Below are 15,521 nucleotides of genomic sequence, written 5' to 3' on the forward strand. Positions count from 1 at the left end.
TTGCCTTGAAAAAATTTTAAACAGCTTTATTAAGATATAATTTAAATATCATACAGTTCATCTTTTAAAAGTGTACAATTCACTGTTTTTTTTTTTAAATTGTATTCACAGAGTTAGGTAACCATCATTGCAGTCAAGCTTTGACCATTTTTATCACCTCAAAAAGAAACTTTGTTCCCTTTAGCTATCACCACCCTTCCACCTCTGGCCCTAAGCCCATTATGTTAATCTATTAACAATCTATAGATTTGCCTATTCTGGATATTTCATATAAATGGAACAGGATTTTCTGACTTCTTTCATTTAGCATAATGTTTTAAGATATATGTACATTGTAGCATGTGTCAGTACTCCATTCCTTTTTATGGGTGAATAATAGTCTGTTGTGTGGATAGACCACATTTTGTTTATCCAGTCATCTGTTGATGGACATTTGGGTTGCTTTCAGGCCTGCCTTAAATTTAAATTATGCTTCACAGTTTGCAAAAGGCATATGAGTATATGAACTTGTGGTCCCCAGGAGACATATTGTTTTGCCTTCCCACCTGTGTGAGATTTTCCACAGGTCTCCATAAAGGTTGTGTTGGAGATGTGACCATGGCTCTGTTGATTGTCATACAAATATAAAAATAAATATCACCATAGTGTTTTTTTCCCCTATGGCATATTTCTTTTGTAGGAGTTGTTTTTTTTAACCAAGCTGGCATATTTCTTTTGAAGGACTTTTTTCCCCCTCTAGTCAGCCCCTTTATTTGTAGGTTTTTGTTTTCCCTAATTAACACATTTCTGTAAGAATGGTATGAACAGGACTTCCTTGGTGGCTCAATGGTGAAGAATTCACCTACCAATGCAGGGGACATGAGTTGGATCCCTGGTCTGGGAAGATCCCACATGCCGAGGAGCAGCTAAGCCCATGTGTCATAACTTCTGAGCCTGTGCTCTGAAGCCTGGGAGCTGCAACTGCTGAGCCTATGTGCTACAGCTGCTGAAGCCCACACCCCTAGAGCTTGTGCGCTGTAACAAGAGAAGTCACCGCAATGAGAAGCCGCTGCAATGAGAAGCCCACGCGCCACGACTAGAGAGTAGCCCCCACTCACTGCAACTAGAGAAAAGCCCATGTAGCAACAAAGACCCAGCACAGCCAAAAATAAATAAATGAATTAAAAAAAAATACATTTGCCTATATTGCCTATGAGAATAATTTATAGTTTTGATGGAAAGCATTTTGATGCCAATCATTCATTTTTAAAATAAATACATTTATTTAGTTTTGGCTGTGCTACATGGTTTGTGGGACCTTAGTTCCTTGACCAGGTATTGAACCTGGGCTCCTAGCAGTGGAAGCCCAGACTTCTAACCACCGAACTGCCAGGGAATTCCTGATGCTATTCATTCTTTATTTAAATTTGATTTATAGGCCAGTGATTGAAATGCTGTGGATTAAATGGAAAAACAGAAAGGTAAAGTTTTTTTTTAGTAAAAGAAGTAGGACTTCTTTTAGTCCTACTTCTTTTAGTCCTACTTAGGACGTCTAAAAGAAGAAGTATTTGAAGTAGGACCAAAGCCTAACAGTATCAATAGACTGGATTAGCTGGATTCCTAATCCAGGAATAGGTGGATTCCTAATCCAGGAATGGCTGGATTACTAAAATGATTCTAATTTTTATTTTTTAAAAATTTGTCTGTTTATTTATTTACTTTTGGTTGCACTAGGTCTTCTTTCATTGCTGCACTCAGGCTTTCTCTAGTTGCAGCAAGCTGGAGCTAACTCTTTGTTGTGGTCCACAAGCTTCTCATTGCGATGGCGTCTCTTGTTGTGGAACAAGGCTCCAGATGTGCAGGTGTCAGTAGTTGCAGCTCCCAGGCTCATAGTTGTGGCTCGCGGGCTTAGTTGCTTCAAGGCATGTGGAATCTTCCTGGACCAGGGATTGAACCTGTGTCCCCTGCATTGGCAGGCAGATTCTTATCCACTGTACCACCAGGGAAGTAATAATTCTCATTTTTACATTCATCAAGACCAATTCCTTGTTCTTCCTTAGTCACATGTTAGTTCCTTAAGTGTTGTGGAAATTATGAACTTGATTTTTCTTTTTTTAAACCATTTTATTGAGGTATGATTGACATACAGAAAAGCTGTACATATTTCATGTATGCACTTAATGAGTTGAACTTGAGTTTTCTAGAGTGGAGGTTATAGGAGTGAACTGATTTGGACAAATGTACTACTAATCATCATTTGCTCTGTTTATAAGAAATGTGTTCCCAGAGGATCACTCCTGCCCTGTATTCTGTATATATGTGTTGTCTTTGTCTGCAAAGGCTTTTTCTTATTAAGGGACTAATGACAGTGTGTAGGGAATTGCCCATTGCTAGTTCAAGGGTTTTTAGAAATAAGAGTTCCTGGAAATCTATCCTGAAGTCTCTACTTAAACACGGGAAGAGAGAGTAATACCAGCCCACAGTCTATTACCTAGATGGTCTAAAGCAAGTGTTGTTAAACTTTTTCTGTAAAGGGTCAGATAGTAAGTATTTTCTATTTTGGAGCCATGTGGTCTTTGATGCAACTACTCAACTCTGTTGTACTGTGAGACCGGCCATAGGCAAATATGCAAATAAGTGAGCTTGGCTGTATTCCAATGAACCTTTATTTATGGGACCTGAAATGTGAATTTCATGTAATTTTCATGCATTATGAAATATTATTTTTCTTTTGGCTTTTTTCAACCATTTGCAAATGTAAAACCCATTCTTGGTTCGAGGGCTGAACAAAGTTAGGGAAATCCTGTTCTGCCTCAGGGTTTGCCATGTCTTACAGAAACCTGATCTAAACAAAAGAAGCACAGGCTAACTGAAGCGGGAGGCCTAGGCCTCAAGGCTGCTGCCCTCCTCGGGCATGGACAGCTCCCTGCTCGTCTGCCTACGTATCCTGTTTAGTGACAAAATAAGTTCAAGAGGGCTTTCTGAAGCCATTTGGTCCAGTCTTTGTATTGATCACCTGAGGAAGTGGAGGGCCCAGAGGTGAAACAGCTCACTGTGGGTGTGTGGGGTGGAAGGCCCCAACCGCTCTTCTCATACCATTTCTAGTCTTCTACTGGAACACATGGCCCTGGCTCTACAACCCACCATTATGATCACTCTCCAAAAATGTGACTCTTTACGTATTTCAGGATTGTTAGACTTGTCAGACACTTTAGATCTGTGTATTTTATTTAAACATTTTAGATCTGTATGTTATATTTTAACTGAGGTGTAAATTACACCTCACTTAAAAAACCACACATATTTTATCTGGGAATGTCAATGGTAGGACTTGTCTGCTTATAGTGAAACATTACTTGGTTGATTAACTCATTAGATGACTTTTGAAAAGTAGGGGGATACAGTGCAGAGCAGTTAAGTGTTAAATGGGGTGCTTTGAAGAGTGAGAAACGTAGAATGAGGTGTGGCTAGAGAGGGGTCAGGCTCAGGTAAGAGGAGAGCTGGGGAGAGCACTCTCTGATATGAGAGGGTTTTAAGATTTCTGAAATAAACTTTATCATTTTGCTTGTGACTCTCAATTGAATGTGAGAGGTGGGGACATAATAAAGGACAAAGCAATTCAGACAGTGTTCAGAGCTTATTCAGGGGACAGCTGACAACTTGTTAGATAGTGTCTCCAAAATATTATAGGCCCCCGACTTAATTTTTTTGGTCAGGTCCCAGACCTGTTGCTAAGACATCCAGGAAAGGAAGCCTGTTTTGTCTATGTCAAGTGTGGTCTTTAAACCAAACTGCCATCCCGCAGAAGGTACTCATTATTTCAACCATTCACATAGGATGTTTAAATACTGCACAATCTGGTGTGGGTGTGCGATGCAAGGGGTACTTGAGTTAACCTGGTTTAAAGCAGTCCATGTAACTCTGCCCTCCAAGACAGTACCCTGGCCTTTAGAATCAGGAATGCACAGGGCTGGAAGCAGGGAGAGTGCTGAGGAGGCACTCTGGAGGCAGAGGAGGGAGAGAGCCAGCTATCGAGCACTGTGTGTGCAGGGCTGTGGAGTTGTTAAAATCGAGTGGATGCTATCTTGCCCTCCAGAGGTGTCCAGTCCAGTAGTGGACACAGCATGACATATTGGAAGGAATTAGGAGCAGCACAGTGCCTGCAACTGGAGACCAGATCCTGATGCTTTCCCAGCAGAGTTCTAACATGACCCTCATCCTCAGGACAGACAACACGGGGACGATGAGATGATGCTGGCAGACGTCAGCTGGCCTAGGAGACTGGGGAGATCTCCCCACGGTGACCCCAGCCGCTAGCCAGTGCGGCAGAGTCTAGGCTGCAGGAGGCCAGGGAAGCTGTCTGGATGCAGCAGGTGGAAATTGAATAGTTTAGGAAAAGACGTAATTGCTTCTGGGGACCTTGTCTGTATTTCCTCATAATAAGGACGATGACTTCACTGAAAGGCTTACTTCTGCTTTACTGTAAGAGAAAGAGATTTTTGTTTTGAGAGAACATAGGCAAGAGGCCAGTTAGGAAGGTATTGCATGAGTCCCTGTACTAAGGATCTGGGTAAAATTCATGGCATTAGAGATGCAGAGTGGTTCAATCTCAAATTGGAAAGAATTGAAAGAGATGGGGATAAGGGGGAGAAATTTTCAGGCCAGAAAAACTGCTTTAGCTTTCTTATCTCTTATCCAAGTGTTGATAGAGAAAAACAGCTTCCAGTTAGTGGTGTGATTAGATTGTTAGGAAGTTTGAGAAAAAAAACCATGCCACACAAAAAACCTTGGCTGGGTTAATGAGGTGATTTATAAAACAGTTTGAAAGAAATCACCAGGGATTTAGGGACCCGGAAAGACTGTGCCAGGGTAACATATTGTACTGAGACAGGAGTTTGAAAGGAGCATGGTGGGCTTTGGGAGAGGGGTGGGCCAGCCTCCCCGCCACTCCGTGGATAGCACACACTAGGAGTCCCTTTTCTTTCTGGCTGCTTCTTGCCTGTTGCTGGGGCTTTCCCAGCAAAGTGTGTTTGTGGATAGGGGGGTTCACAGGGCTGGGACATAATCTAAGGGATGAAAGCGTTTATGTCTCCCTTACTGGCCCAGCTCTCTCCTGAGCACTTTACCCGTGGGAACTCCGGGAGTGGTTACAGCCCAGCCCCTGGAGCACACCACCCCATCAGAGCCCCCTCTAGCCCCAGCTCTCAGTCACTGGCTGTGGCTGCTTACCCTCTGTTCTGTGTGTAGAAAATCGACATCAGAAGAGCTGCTGCCTCATGGGGGGCCTTGTGAGGGCTAACTTAGTTATGTCTGGGTCCTTAGAACAGCACCTGGCACAAAAAACACTACTCAAGTGTGGTGTTAGGATCACGAATGGGGAGAGATTATTGTATTGACCTATGATTCTCTCAGTGCTTGGGGTAAACTTCAGTGAGTGGCTTGCATTAAGAATGGACTCCCACGGGGATGGTGGGAGGGAAGGAGAGGCCAGCTGAGGAGTTGTGGGCAGGCAGCCCCTTCATCTTGCGTGTTCTCTCCAGCCCCTCTGTTCTGGTTTCCTGGCTCCCAACCTGCCATTATGGTCTAGCAGAAGAATGCAGAAAATCTCAGAAAGAGTTTTGAAAATATTAAACTAGAAAATTTGCATTTTCATGATAGAAAACTGAGATAAAAGCAGATAATGAAAAATAAAATCAGATGTTTTCTAAAAATTAAAGGACTGATTTGCTAAAATCCAAAAGTGAAAAATGGAGAAGGAGAAAGATAGCAACTGGCCCAGACTGTGCACTTTCTAAGCACTAGTCACTAGGACACGATGGGCATCTTTTTCAATTATCCTTCTCGATACCCCTGGGATCCAGATGCGTTCTGCACAAGAGAACAGCATTGCAGCATGGTGAAGTCACCTGTTCGAAAGTGACTGAGCTGATTTAAGAGCCTGAACTCTTGACCACCTCACTTTGACAAATGGATAGACCTTAGTCAAAGAAGGGATGGAAACCCCTGAACAGCTCCCAGAGCTGAGCCTCCTCATGCCCAGAGCCCCAAAACAGGCTTCCACAGGTTTCATGGGGAGTGTCTCATGGAGGAGAGCTGGAGGTTCAGGGAGTGAAGAACCCACCCCTGGCTTCTGAAAGCCAATCGAAACCAGGTGGTTGGCTTGAGAGGGACACTGAATCAACCTTGGATTGAGCAGCTGGGCCAGTAGGTCCAGGTAGGGAATGTGAATGAGTCACATGGCCAAGTGTAGGAAATGCCATGGCTTACGCTCAACAATCAGTGGCTATTATAGTGGGCCTCAGAGTTGGAGAGGCCATAGGGAGTGGTCAGGCCTGGGACAAGTTGACAAGCACTTGACCCATCAAAAGAGTAACTGCTACAGCTGATAGTCACATGAAGAACTGTGGATTCACTGTTGCCAGGCTTCTAAATTTTTAAGAGAATCTGGAAATCCAGAGTTTTATGAGAAATCTTCCTGATTTTTAAATGTTGGCAACTTATTTGAAAAATAAAAACACTTGTGTTTGCCAACACTGTGCAAGCCAAATATACCAAAAATCTGCACTCTGGGCAGCCTCTTGGGGTCTCTGAATTAGACAAACAGTAACAAATTCTTGCATAGACATAGAGAGCTCTAGCTTATCAGGTAGTGATTTTAGCTTTTGCACACTATGGGTGCAAAGTAAGGAGATGAAACCAGTCAATCCTAAAGGAAATCAACCGTGAATATTCATTGGAAGGACTGATGCTGAAGCTGAAGCTTCAATACTTTGGCCACCTGATACAAAGAGCTGACTTATTGGAAAAGACCCTGATGCTGGGAAAGATTGAAGGCAGGAGGAGAAGGGGCGCAACAGAAAATGAGATGGTTGGATGGCATCACCAACTCAGTGGACATGAGTTTGAGCAAACTTCGGGAGATGGTGAAGGACAGGGAAGCCTGCGTGCTGCAGTCCATGGGGTCGCAAAGTGTCAGACATGACTGAGCGACTGAACAGCAACACGCTCTGGGAGATTTCCTTCAGCCCTCTGAGAATAGGGAATGTGTAGGCCAGGTGAAAGGTAAGGATCAGGAGGTATAGAAAGGGAGCATACGACTGACAGACTGACAGCTTCCTGGGGGTAGTGAAGGTGGGAGAGGAAGGGAGGGCATTAAGTTTGGGCAGTTGTCCCCAGTGGCGGATGCACATCAGGTAGGCGGGGCAAGGGGAGTCCAGAGAGGAGCAGAGGTCACAGATGGGGGATGGGGCATTACTCGGGTCCCCACTGAGGACAGATCTGCTGGGTTTTAGAGAGCAGTTCAGTAAAATGACAGAAACAAAAGCTGGGTTGCAAAGGGTAGGGATGAGGGGTTTGGATAAAGGATGTCTCAGAAGAAGCGGGAATGATGGGGGCAAGAATGAGGATGTATACCTTTTACTTTAAAAATTTTAATTGTACTAAAATACACATAACAGAAAACTTGCTGTCTTAACCGTTTCTATGTGTACAATCCAGTATAGTCACATTGGTGTGCAACCGATCTGCAGAACTTTTTCATCTTGCAAAACTAAAACTTTTACCCATTTAACAACTTCTGATTCCTCTTGCCCCCAACCCCTGCAACCACCATTCTGCTTTCTCTCTCTGAGAATTTTACGACTCTGTGTGCCTCATAGATGTGGAGTCATCTAGCATTTGCTTTTTGTGGCTGACTTATTTCATTTAGCTTTTAGTCCTCAGGGTTCATCCATATGGGTAGCGTGTGTCAGGATTTCCTTCCTTTTTAAGGTTGCATAATATTCCATTCTATGTATATACCATTCTTGTTTATCCATTCATCTGTCCATGGACATTTGGATTGTTCCCACCTTTCAGCTTGTATAGCTTTTGGGAGGGGGGAGGTTTTTGCTCTGAAAAGGAAAGAGAAAGGTTCAGGTTCAGATGCTAGGATTACTAACAGGAGGGTGGGGATTGGCAGGACTGTTAGTGGTTAAATATATTTTATATATGAGCCAGAATCTACCCAGTAGTGAATTAGAGAAGGAGATGGTGTCATTTGGCAGTTTTTGTTTCTGATGATGCTGTTATATGCATTGTTGGGGTCTTGCTGCCTACATTGAGAGTATTTTGTAGGTCCTAAGACTATCAGATTTTTTTTTCTAAAATTTTGCTGCTACTTGCTTCTTTTTTTATAGATATGACAATGGATTAATTTCATCAATTCATTCTTAATAGATTTGTCAGTGATTAAGATTTTGAGTGCACAGAACATTTCCAAAGTTCTGTAAACATTCCATCATGTACCATATACACCCTCCCATATATATGCTTCATTCATTAAACAAATATCTATCGAGTACCTGCCTATGTGCTAGACACTAGTCACAAGAATTGAGGGAACGGGTCCCTATATTGTCTGTTATCTTGTAGAACTTATGTTCTAGCTTCTATTCTTTCTGTTTAGATTTCATAGTCTAGAGATAACAATAGCAATCACATGGTTTACTTACTGTTTTAGGTGCATCACATGTTTTGATTTATTCATTCCTTACAACAACGCCATGAAGTAGAGACTATCATTACCCCTATTTTATAGATGAGGAAGCTGAGGCAGAGAGGTGAAGTAATTTGCCCAAGGCACACATCCATTACATGATATGGTGGAATTTAAAGCCAGGCAGTCTGGCTCCAGAGTCACTCTACCTCCTCTCTTCCTATCACCTCTGTGATTTCATAGCAAACAAAAGTTTGCCTTAAGCCAGGCAGGAGGCACAAGCCACACAGGTTCAAAAGTTTGCACCATATCCTGCTAGTCGCAATGACTCAAGTATAACTCTTCAATATAATTCCTTATCTTTGGAGGGTTCTCCATTTTCTTCACCACCTGTTAGTATTGGCTGACTCTGTTACTGGATTTGCTTAGCCATCTGTTCTAATGAAGGAAGCAGAGAAGACATTTTGAACTAGAAGAATATCAAAGACAAAATCAGAGGTTAGAGGAGAATCAGAATCCTCCCAAAGTTAGGTTCAGATCTTTCAGCTGCTTTTTCTTGTAACTTCATGATATGTGTCTCCATTTTTTCAAACTGGGCATTATCGTGCTACTGTCTTCCAATTTTTCTTTCATTTTTATGAACCAATAGTTTGAGTACAAAGGCTCTGTCTCAAATGACTCCTTGGCAGAGGCATGTTGGAGTTTTCTCAAAGGAGTTCCTGGCTCCTACTATTGCCCATTTTTCTTCTAAAGCACATACCTTCAACATTCACTGTCATTAACATCGTCACCAGGGAACTCAGTCTATATGCACAGAATTGCAAGTGGAAGTTCAGGAACGATAATTGATCATACCAAGTCATAGAGAATACAGTCAGTTTGCGTTTTCTTTATCCAGGTCAAAAGCTCAAATGAGATGTGAGGCATTGGGTCTTTCTTGGTTGAAACATCCTGTTCCGTGGCCTGATGACATCTTGGAGAGTCTGGTAACCCCCTGCCTGTGGAGTGGAGACCTGCTCCTGATTCTGCTGGGGCTAGGCCGCGTGTTCCAGCACCGTCACGGGGTCTTCCTGTCCGCGGGCTCTGAGCCTGGGCTCTACATGCTGAGGGCTAGTGCTGCTGCAGCGGCTCCGGTGCTGTAACCCACTTGGCCACCCTGCTTCTCCATGTGCCCCCTGGGGCCTGTTCTTGAGAGAGAGGTGTCTGGTGACAGACCCTGCTCCTGGCTACTTTACACTGGGTCACTGGGCATCCCACTGACCCCTGTGTCCATCCCAGACAGATATTCCCAAGTTGCTGCCTTGGGCTGCGGCCCCCACTGCAACATAGGCCTGTCTAAGTAGGCCCGTGTGTGATTCGCACTACACACCCCTGGGTGAGAACTGTGCATGGCACTGTGCCCTCATTCATGCCAGCAGCCTTCTGTTCCTGAGGTGACACTGCTTACCGATTGTCCCCTGCTAAGAACGCAGCAGGTCACATCCTCATGGTTACCTCTGTGTCCTTGTTTCTGTTTTCTGGGGTCAATTCTTAGAGGTCAAATTTTAGTCAAAGTGTAGGCATATTTTTAAAGTGGGATGTAAACCAGTGTGGCCAGTACCATGTGAAAGCAGAGGTGGCTGGCATAGTGGAGAAAGCGTTGGACCAGGAGTAAGGAGGTCTGGGCTCCAGACAGGACTATGCAGCCAGCGGGCCTGGGCTTTGGGGAAGTCCTTTGGTTTCTTTTCCCTTCCCCTGGTTTCATTTTCTTCTTTTGTAAAAGGAGCCCTGTTAACTAATCTGCTCAGGTACTATGGTGCAGACGTCACTGGGGCTTTCGGCCCTGCAGGCAGGCGTGTGAAAGGAGAGTCTTCGCTGCGGTTCCCTTTGCACACTGGTAATGGCTTACTTGAGAACTGCTTCAGGGTTTCAAAGGAGCTCTCACTGTCCTATAAGAAAAGAAAATCGAGATTACTATCTAAAGTCTAGTTCATTTTTAGGCCTTTGATAGACAGAGATCAAAGAGATTTCTCCCACACAGATGCCATGGATGTGGTTCCAAAGGTGATTACTCCAGTATTAATTTCACTTTCATATCTTTACAGGGAAACTTTATGGTGATGTACCTTTCATAGAAGAAAGACACAGACATCGATATGAGGTACATCTGTCACACTAAATTACTGTGGAGTAAGGGCTTGTCCCCGGTGGCTCAGTGGTAAAGAATCCACCTGCAGTTCAGGAGATGTGGGTTCGATCCCTGGGTCAGGAAGATCCCATGGAGAAGGGAATGACAACTCACTCCAGTATTCTTGCCTGGAGAATCCCATGACAGAGGAGCCTGGTGGGTCACAGAGAGTTGAACGTGTCTGAAGCGACTGAGCTTGCACACATGTATGCATATGGGGTTAAGATTGAGACAAACAGGTGGGACCCCACTTTGATTTTAGATGAGGAAACACTTTCTGTGAAGGAGAGGCTGAAAAGTTTGGGAAAGGGCCACTGATGACATGAATGAGGGAAGGGGCTGTGAATCATGTCATCAAGGTGTCATCTATAACCAGTGTTTTGGTAGAAAACTTGTTCCAAGCTTCTCTTTAGAGCGATTATGTAACTATATATAAAGAAAGATTTTGGTTTAGTCACATGAGAAATAAGATAGTTTCAGTCCTCAAGTAGATTTGTCATTTGGGGAGAGATAGTTTATTACACATAATTCAAGGGAAGAAGCAAGTAGGAGGATGGCTATAAAAAGCTAGTCTCAAGGTTTCAAGAGAGAAAGTCTAGTTACCATCTATCATCATGCAGTCGATCCCCTTCACCCATTTTGCCTACCCTCCAACCCCCTTCCCAGCTGGTCACTACTATTCTGTTCTCTGTGAATTGTTTTTGTTTTATTTTGTTTGTTCATTGGTTTTGTTTTCTTTTAGACCCAGCATGTGAATGAAATCATATTTGTCTTTCTTTGATTTATTTCACTTAGCATAATAGCCTCTAGGTCCATCCATCTTGTTTTGCAAAAGTCATGTTTTTATTCTTTTTTGTGGCTGGGTAGTATTCTGTTTTATATATATATATACACACATATATATATATGTATATATATATATATATTCTCACATCTTCTTTATCCATCAGTGGAAACTTATGTTGTCTCCATGTCTTGGCTATTGTAAATAATACTCCAGTGAACATAGTGTGCATATATCTTTTTGAATTTGAGTTTTCATGTTCTTTGAATAAGTACCCAGAAGTTGAATAGCTAAGTCATATGGTAGTTTTAGTCTTAGTTTTTTGAGGAGTGTCCATCCTGTTTTCCATAGTGACTGGACCAATTTACAGTCCCATCACCATTGTGGGACTTTTCTTTACATCCTTTCTCACATTTGTTATTCCCTATCTTTTTGACGATAACCTTTCTAGCAGGTGTGAGCTGGTAACTCATTGTGGTTCTGATTTACATTTACTTGACATTTAGTGATGTTGAACATCTTTTCATGTACCTGTTGGCCATCTGTATGTCTTCTTTGGAAAAATGTCTATTCAGATCCTCTGCCCATTTAAAAATTTTTCTTTTTTGGTATTGAAGGATATGAGTTCTTTATATATTTTGGATATTAACCCTTTATCAGATGTATGATTTGCAAATACCTTCTTCCATTCAGTAGGTTGCCTTGTTTTGTTTGGTTTGTTAGTCTTTTGGCCTCACTGTGGGCTTGAGGGATCTTAGTGCCTTAACCAGGAACTGAACCCAGGAGCCCTGAAGTAGAAGTTAGGAGTTGTAACCACTGAACTGCCAGGAAATTCCCTGCCTCCTTATTCTGATGATGGTTTCCTTCACGTGTGGAAACTTTCTAGTTTGGTGTAATCTCAGAGTCCTACTTTTTGAAACTTATCTTTGGGCAACAGAAGATGGGCCTTCCAGATTTAAGGGCTGTGATTAAACTATTTCTCAGGTTCATTATGAGTTTAAAAATAGGCTTTGAGGTTTGACTATAAATAGAAATTACTAGTTAGAGCATCACCAAAATGGAAAATCATTTTCATAAGATATGTCTGTATTGCTCTGCTGTCCAAAGACACTTAATTTCTTGTTTTTCCAGGTGAATCCTAGCCTAATCAGCCAACTTGAGCAGAAAGACTTAAGTTTTGTAGGTCAGGATGTTGATGGAGAGAGGATGGAAATCATTGAACTGGCAAGTAAGTGGGGTCTTCATTTTTGAAAATTTTTTGCTGTGAGCTAATGTCTGTTTGTCAGCTGTGTGCATACAAAGATATAACTTGAGACCCATTTTGTTTGTTCTTTTCTCCTCTCTCTTTTGAAATAAATATTCAATTAAATAGAAATAATATGCACTAAATATAAGGTGTATGAAAAAACAGATTGCTTATAATACTAATTATTTTGGGCTCTGTTTATGTGAACTGCCATAAAATGATGTAGTGTTCAGAGCCTTACCAGTTTTTTCAGTAGTATGCTTCCTTAGCATCCTTGCCTGCTTCCTGGGGTGTCTCTTGTTCCTAGCCTCTGAGTTCAATGGTCTGGGAAAGGCAGGCAGCCCACTGTTGAGGAGCACTCTGCTTTCTCCCACCTCTGAGGAAGAATGGCCTGATGTTCTCCTCACTACTGGTAACCGACTGTGCAGTACATATGACAGTGATCTATTGGATAAACTTGCCCTCATTTATTGAATGCTTAGTGTGTACAGGATGCTCTAAAAATGGTAACATCATTTTCTAGAACCTACCTTTCCAATCTGTATATTTGGGCTCCAGATAACGTGGGCTACTTACTCTTCTAACTTTTCTACTTCTTTTTCCATCTTAACCCATGTCACTGTTCTTCTACTTCAGATTCCTTTTCTCTGTCCCTTTCGTTTTCTGTCTCTAAACTGTTCAGGTACTTCAGAGTTCCAAGCAGGGAGGACACTTGAAGTTGGGAAAGGCTTCTTTGACCACAGTGGCATGTTACCTGGACCCAGAAAGAAGGCAAGCAGTGGACATTGAGCATGCACTCACTGGATGCTTCTCACCAGACCCCTTGCTAGGGACTCCGTGTGCCTATGTAACTTACAAGGCAGGTGATGTTATTCCTACTTTAGAGAGGAGACTGGAGTGCAGAGGTTAAGAAACCTGCTAGGGCCATCCAGCTAGTCACTGGAGGGGCTGGATCTAAACCAGGCCATAGCCGCCTTCTGCCACCACTTTTGTGGGACTGTTGTTCTTCTTGTTTTCAGTGGACATTCCACCTAAGATTATCAATCCATGCCTGAAGTTTTAAATTAGAATATGAGGATATATTTTCTGTAGTTCTTTTGATAAAAATGTCCATCACTTATAATTTTTATAGTGTGGATCGCTGTTTTGTGTTGGAAGTCTCGTAAGTCTGGTATGTGAGAGGGCAGAGAAGTTTCTTAAGCAAATTATTGTTTATTTACTTTGTTCAACTACATTATTCTCTTTAATTCTCCTGACTCTCATTATTATCAGCAAACACTTAGAAGCTTCTTTCATTGTAAGGGTTTCATTTCCTATTGACAGTTTCAAATTTCATGTGGGTTGGAAAGGAAATGAGACCCGCCATAAAACCTTGAAATTTTAAAAAAGCTGACTGCAAGGGAGTTCATTTTATTAAGGAAAACTTCCCAGAAGACTTTGATCTTAGCTACTCTTACCATATCCATGAATCTCTACATTCCTGAAGGAGTTCTAAAAGAAACAACAAAACTTGTGATTAGTATAATGTCAGAGTATGTTTCAAAGCAATTAAGAGCATTATTTAAAAGACACTTTGACTGGTAGAATATCATTAAAATAAAACCTTTTCAGTCTCTTTCCTCATTTTGGTATAGGGGATTTTTTTAATAAAGTGATTCAGAGCAATGGTCTATTCATTCAAATATTCTTTCCTTGGCTATGACACGATCCATTGCTCACCTTCTGTCCGTAGTGGTACAAAAACACAATTATTGTCAGCTTCTTTCGGAGACATCCCTAGATGCTGTGCTGCAGGATTCATCACGTCTTTAAAAGCTGCACTGGTTTCTTTTCTAAGGACAAATGGTTTCTCTTCTTTTCTTGAGGGGACACTTTCCTGAGAGGAGAGGGCATTCCTCTCACCAAGCTTTCACACTTGAGTGTCCCTCTAATTCAAGGAGGCTTCTTCCTAGATATGCTATAGAGGATTTATACACTGGAATTTTCTGAATTCAGAGCTGTCCAGTAGAACCTGCTGCAATGATGGAGTATTCTGCCCTGTTCAGTATGGTAGCCACTAGCTGTTTGGGGCTATTTCACACTTAAAATGGCTTCCCTGGTGGCTCAGATGGTAAAGCGTCTGCCTGCAATGTGGGAGACCCAGGTTCGATCCCTGGGTCGGGAAGATCCCCTGGAGAAGGAAATGGCAACCCACTCCAGTACTCTTGCCTGGAAAATTCCATGGACAGAGGAGCCTTGTAGGCTACAGTCCATGGGGTCGCAAAGAGTCGGACACGACTGAGTGACTTCACTTCACTTCAGCACTTAAAATGTGCTCAGTTAATTTGAATGAATTTAAATGGTCACCTGTGGCCAAGGGCTACCATTTTGTATAGCAAAGCTTTATTCTGGGGGGTATTCTGGGGGATTTTCAACCTTTGTTTAGTTAGTAAGTAAGAAGTAAAAATGAAAACGGGCTTCCCAGGTGTGTCTCAGTGAGTGAGAATCCGCCTGCCAATGCAGGAGACACAGGAGATGCAGGTTCGATTCCTGGGTCAGGAAGATCCCTGGAGAAGGAAATGGTAACCTGCTCCAGTATTCTTGCTTGGAAAATTTCATGGACAGAGGAACCTGGCAGGCTATAATCCATGGGGTCGCAGAGTTGGACACAACTTAGCGACTGAGCAGAGCACAGCAAAAATGAAAACAGACACAAAAACTATCTGATACTGCCACTATTTTATAAAGGAGACTCAAAATAGGAGAAGGATCATCATCTGAAAACTGAAAGATCAATCCTTGCAGAAGGGAACAAACGGTGATCTTGCATCAAGGCTTCTGAAGCGGGTAGTGAGTGCCCCAGGACACACCTGGCCCCACAGGTGCAAAG

General features: G+C 42.5%; 1 protein-coding gene across 6 annotated transcripts in view; it reads left to right on the forward strand.

The window, feature by feature from the left end:
- CTPS2 (CTP synthase 2) overlaps window positions 1–15,521 on the forward strand; it is a 107,424-nt gene that overhangs the window by 69,898 nt on the left and 22,005 nt on the right. For all 6 annotated transcript variants that reach the window (XM_020886770.2, XM_070462639.1, XM_070462638.1 and 3 more), the window contains exons 15-16: window positions 10,540–10,595; window positions 12,538–12,634. In XM_020886770.2, coding sequence (XP_020742429.2) covers window positions 10,540–10,595; window positions 12,538–12,634 — 153 coding nt within the window. The remainder of the gene's footprint in view (window positions 1–10,539; window positions 10,596–12,537; window positions 12,635–15,521) is intronic.

This window comes from Odocoileus virginianus, unplaced genomic scaffold, assembly GCF_023699985.2.
Source record: "Odocoileus virginianus isolate 20LAN1187 ecotype Illinois unplaced genomic scaffold, Ovbor_1.2 Unplaced_Scaffold_6, whole genome shotgun sequence".
NCBI lineage: Eukaryota > Metazoa > Chordata > Mammalia > Artiodactyla > Cervidae > Odocoileus > Odocoileus virginianus.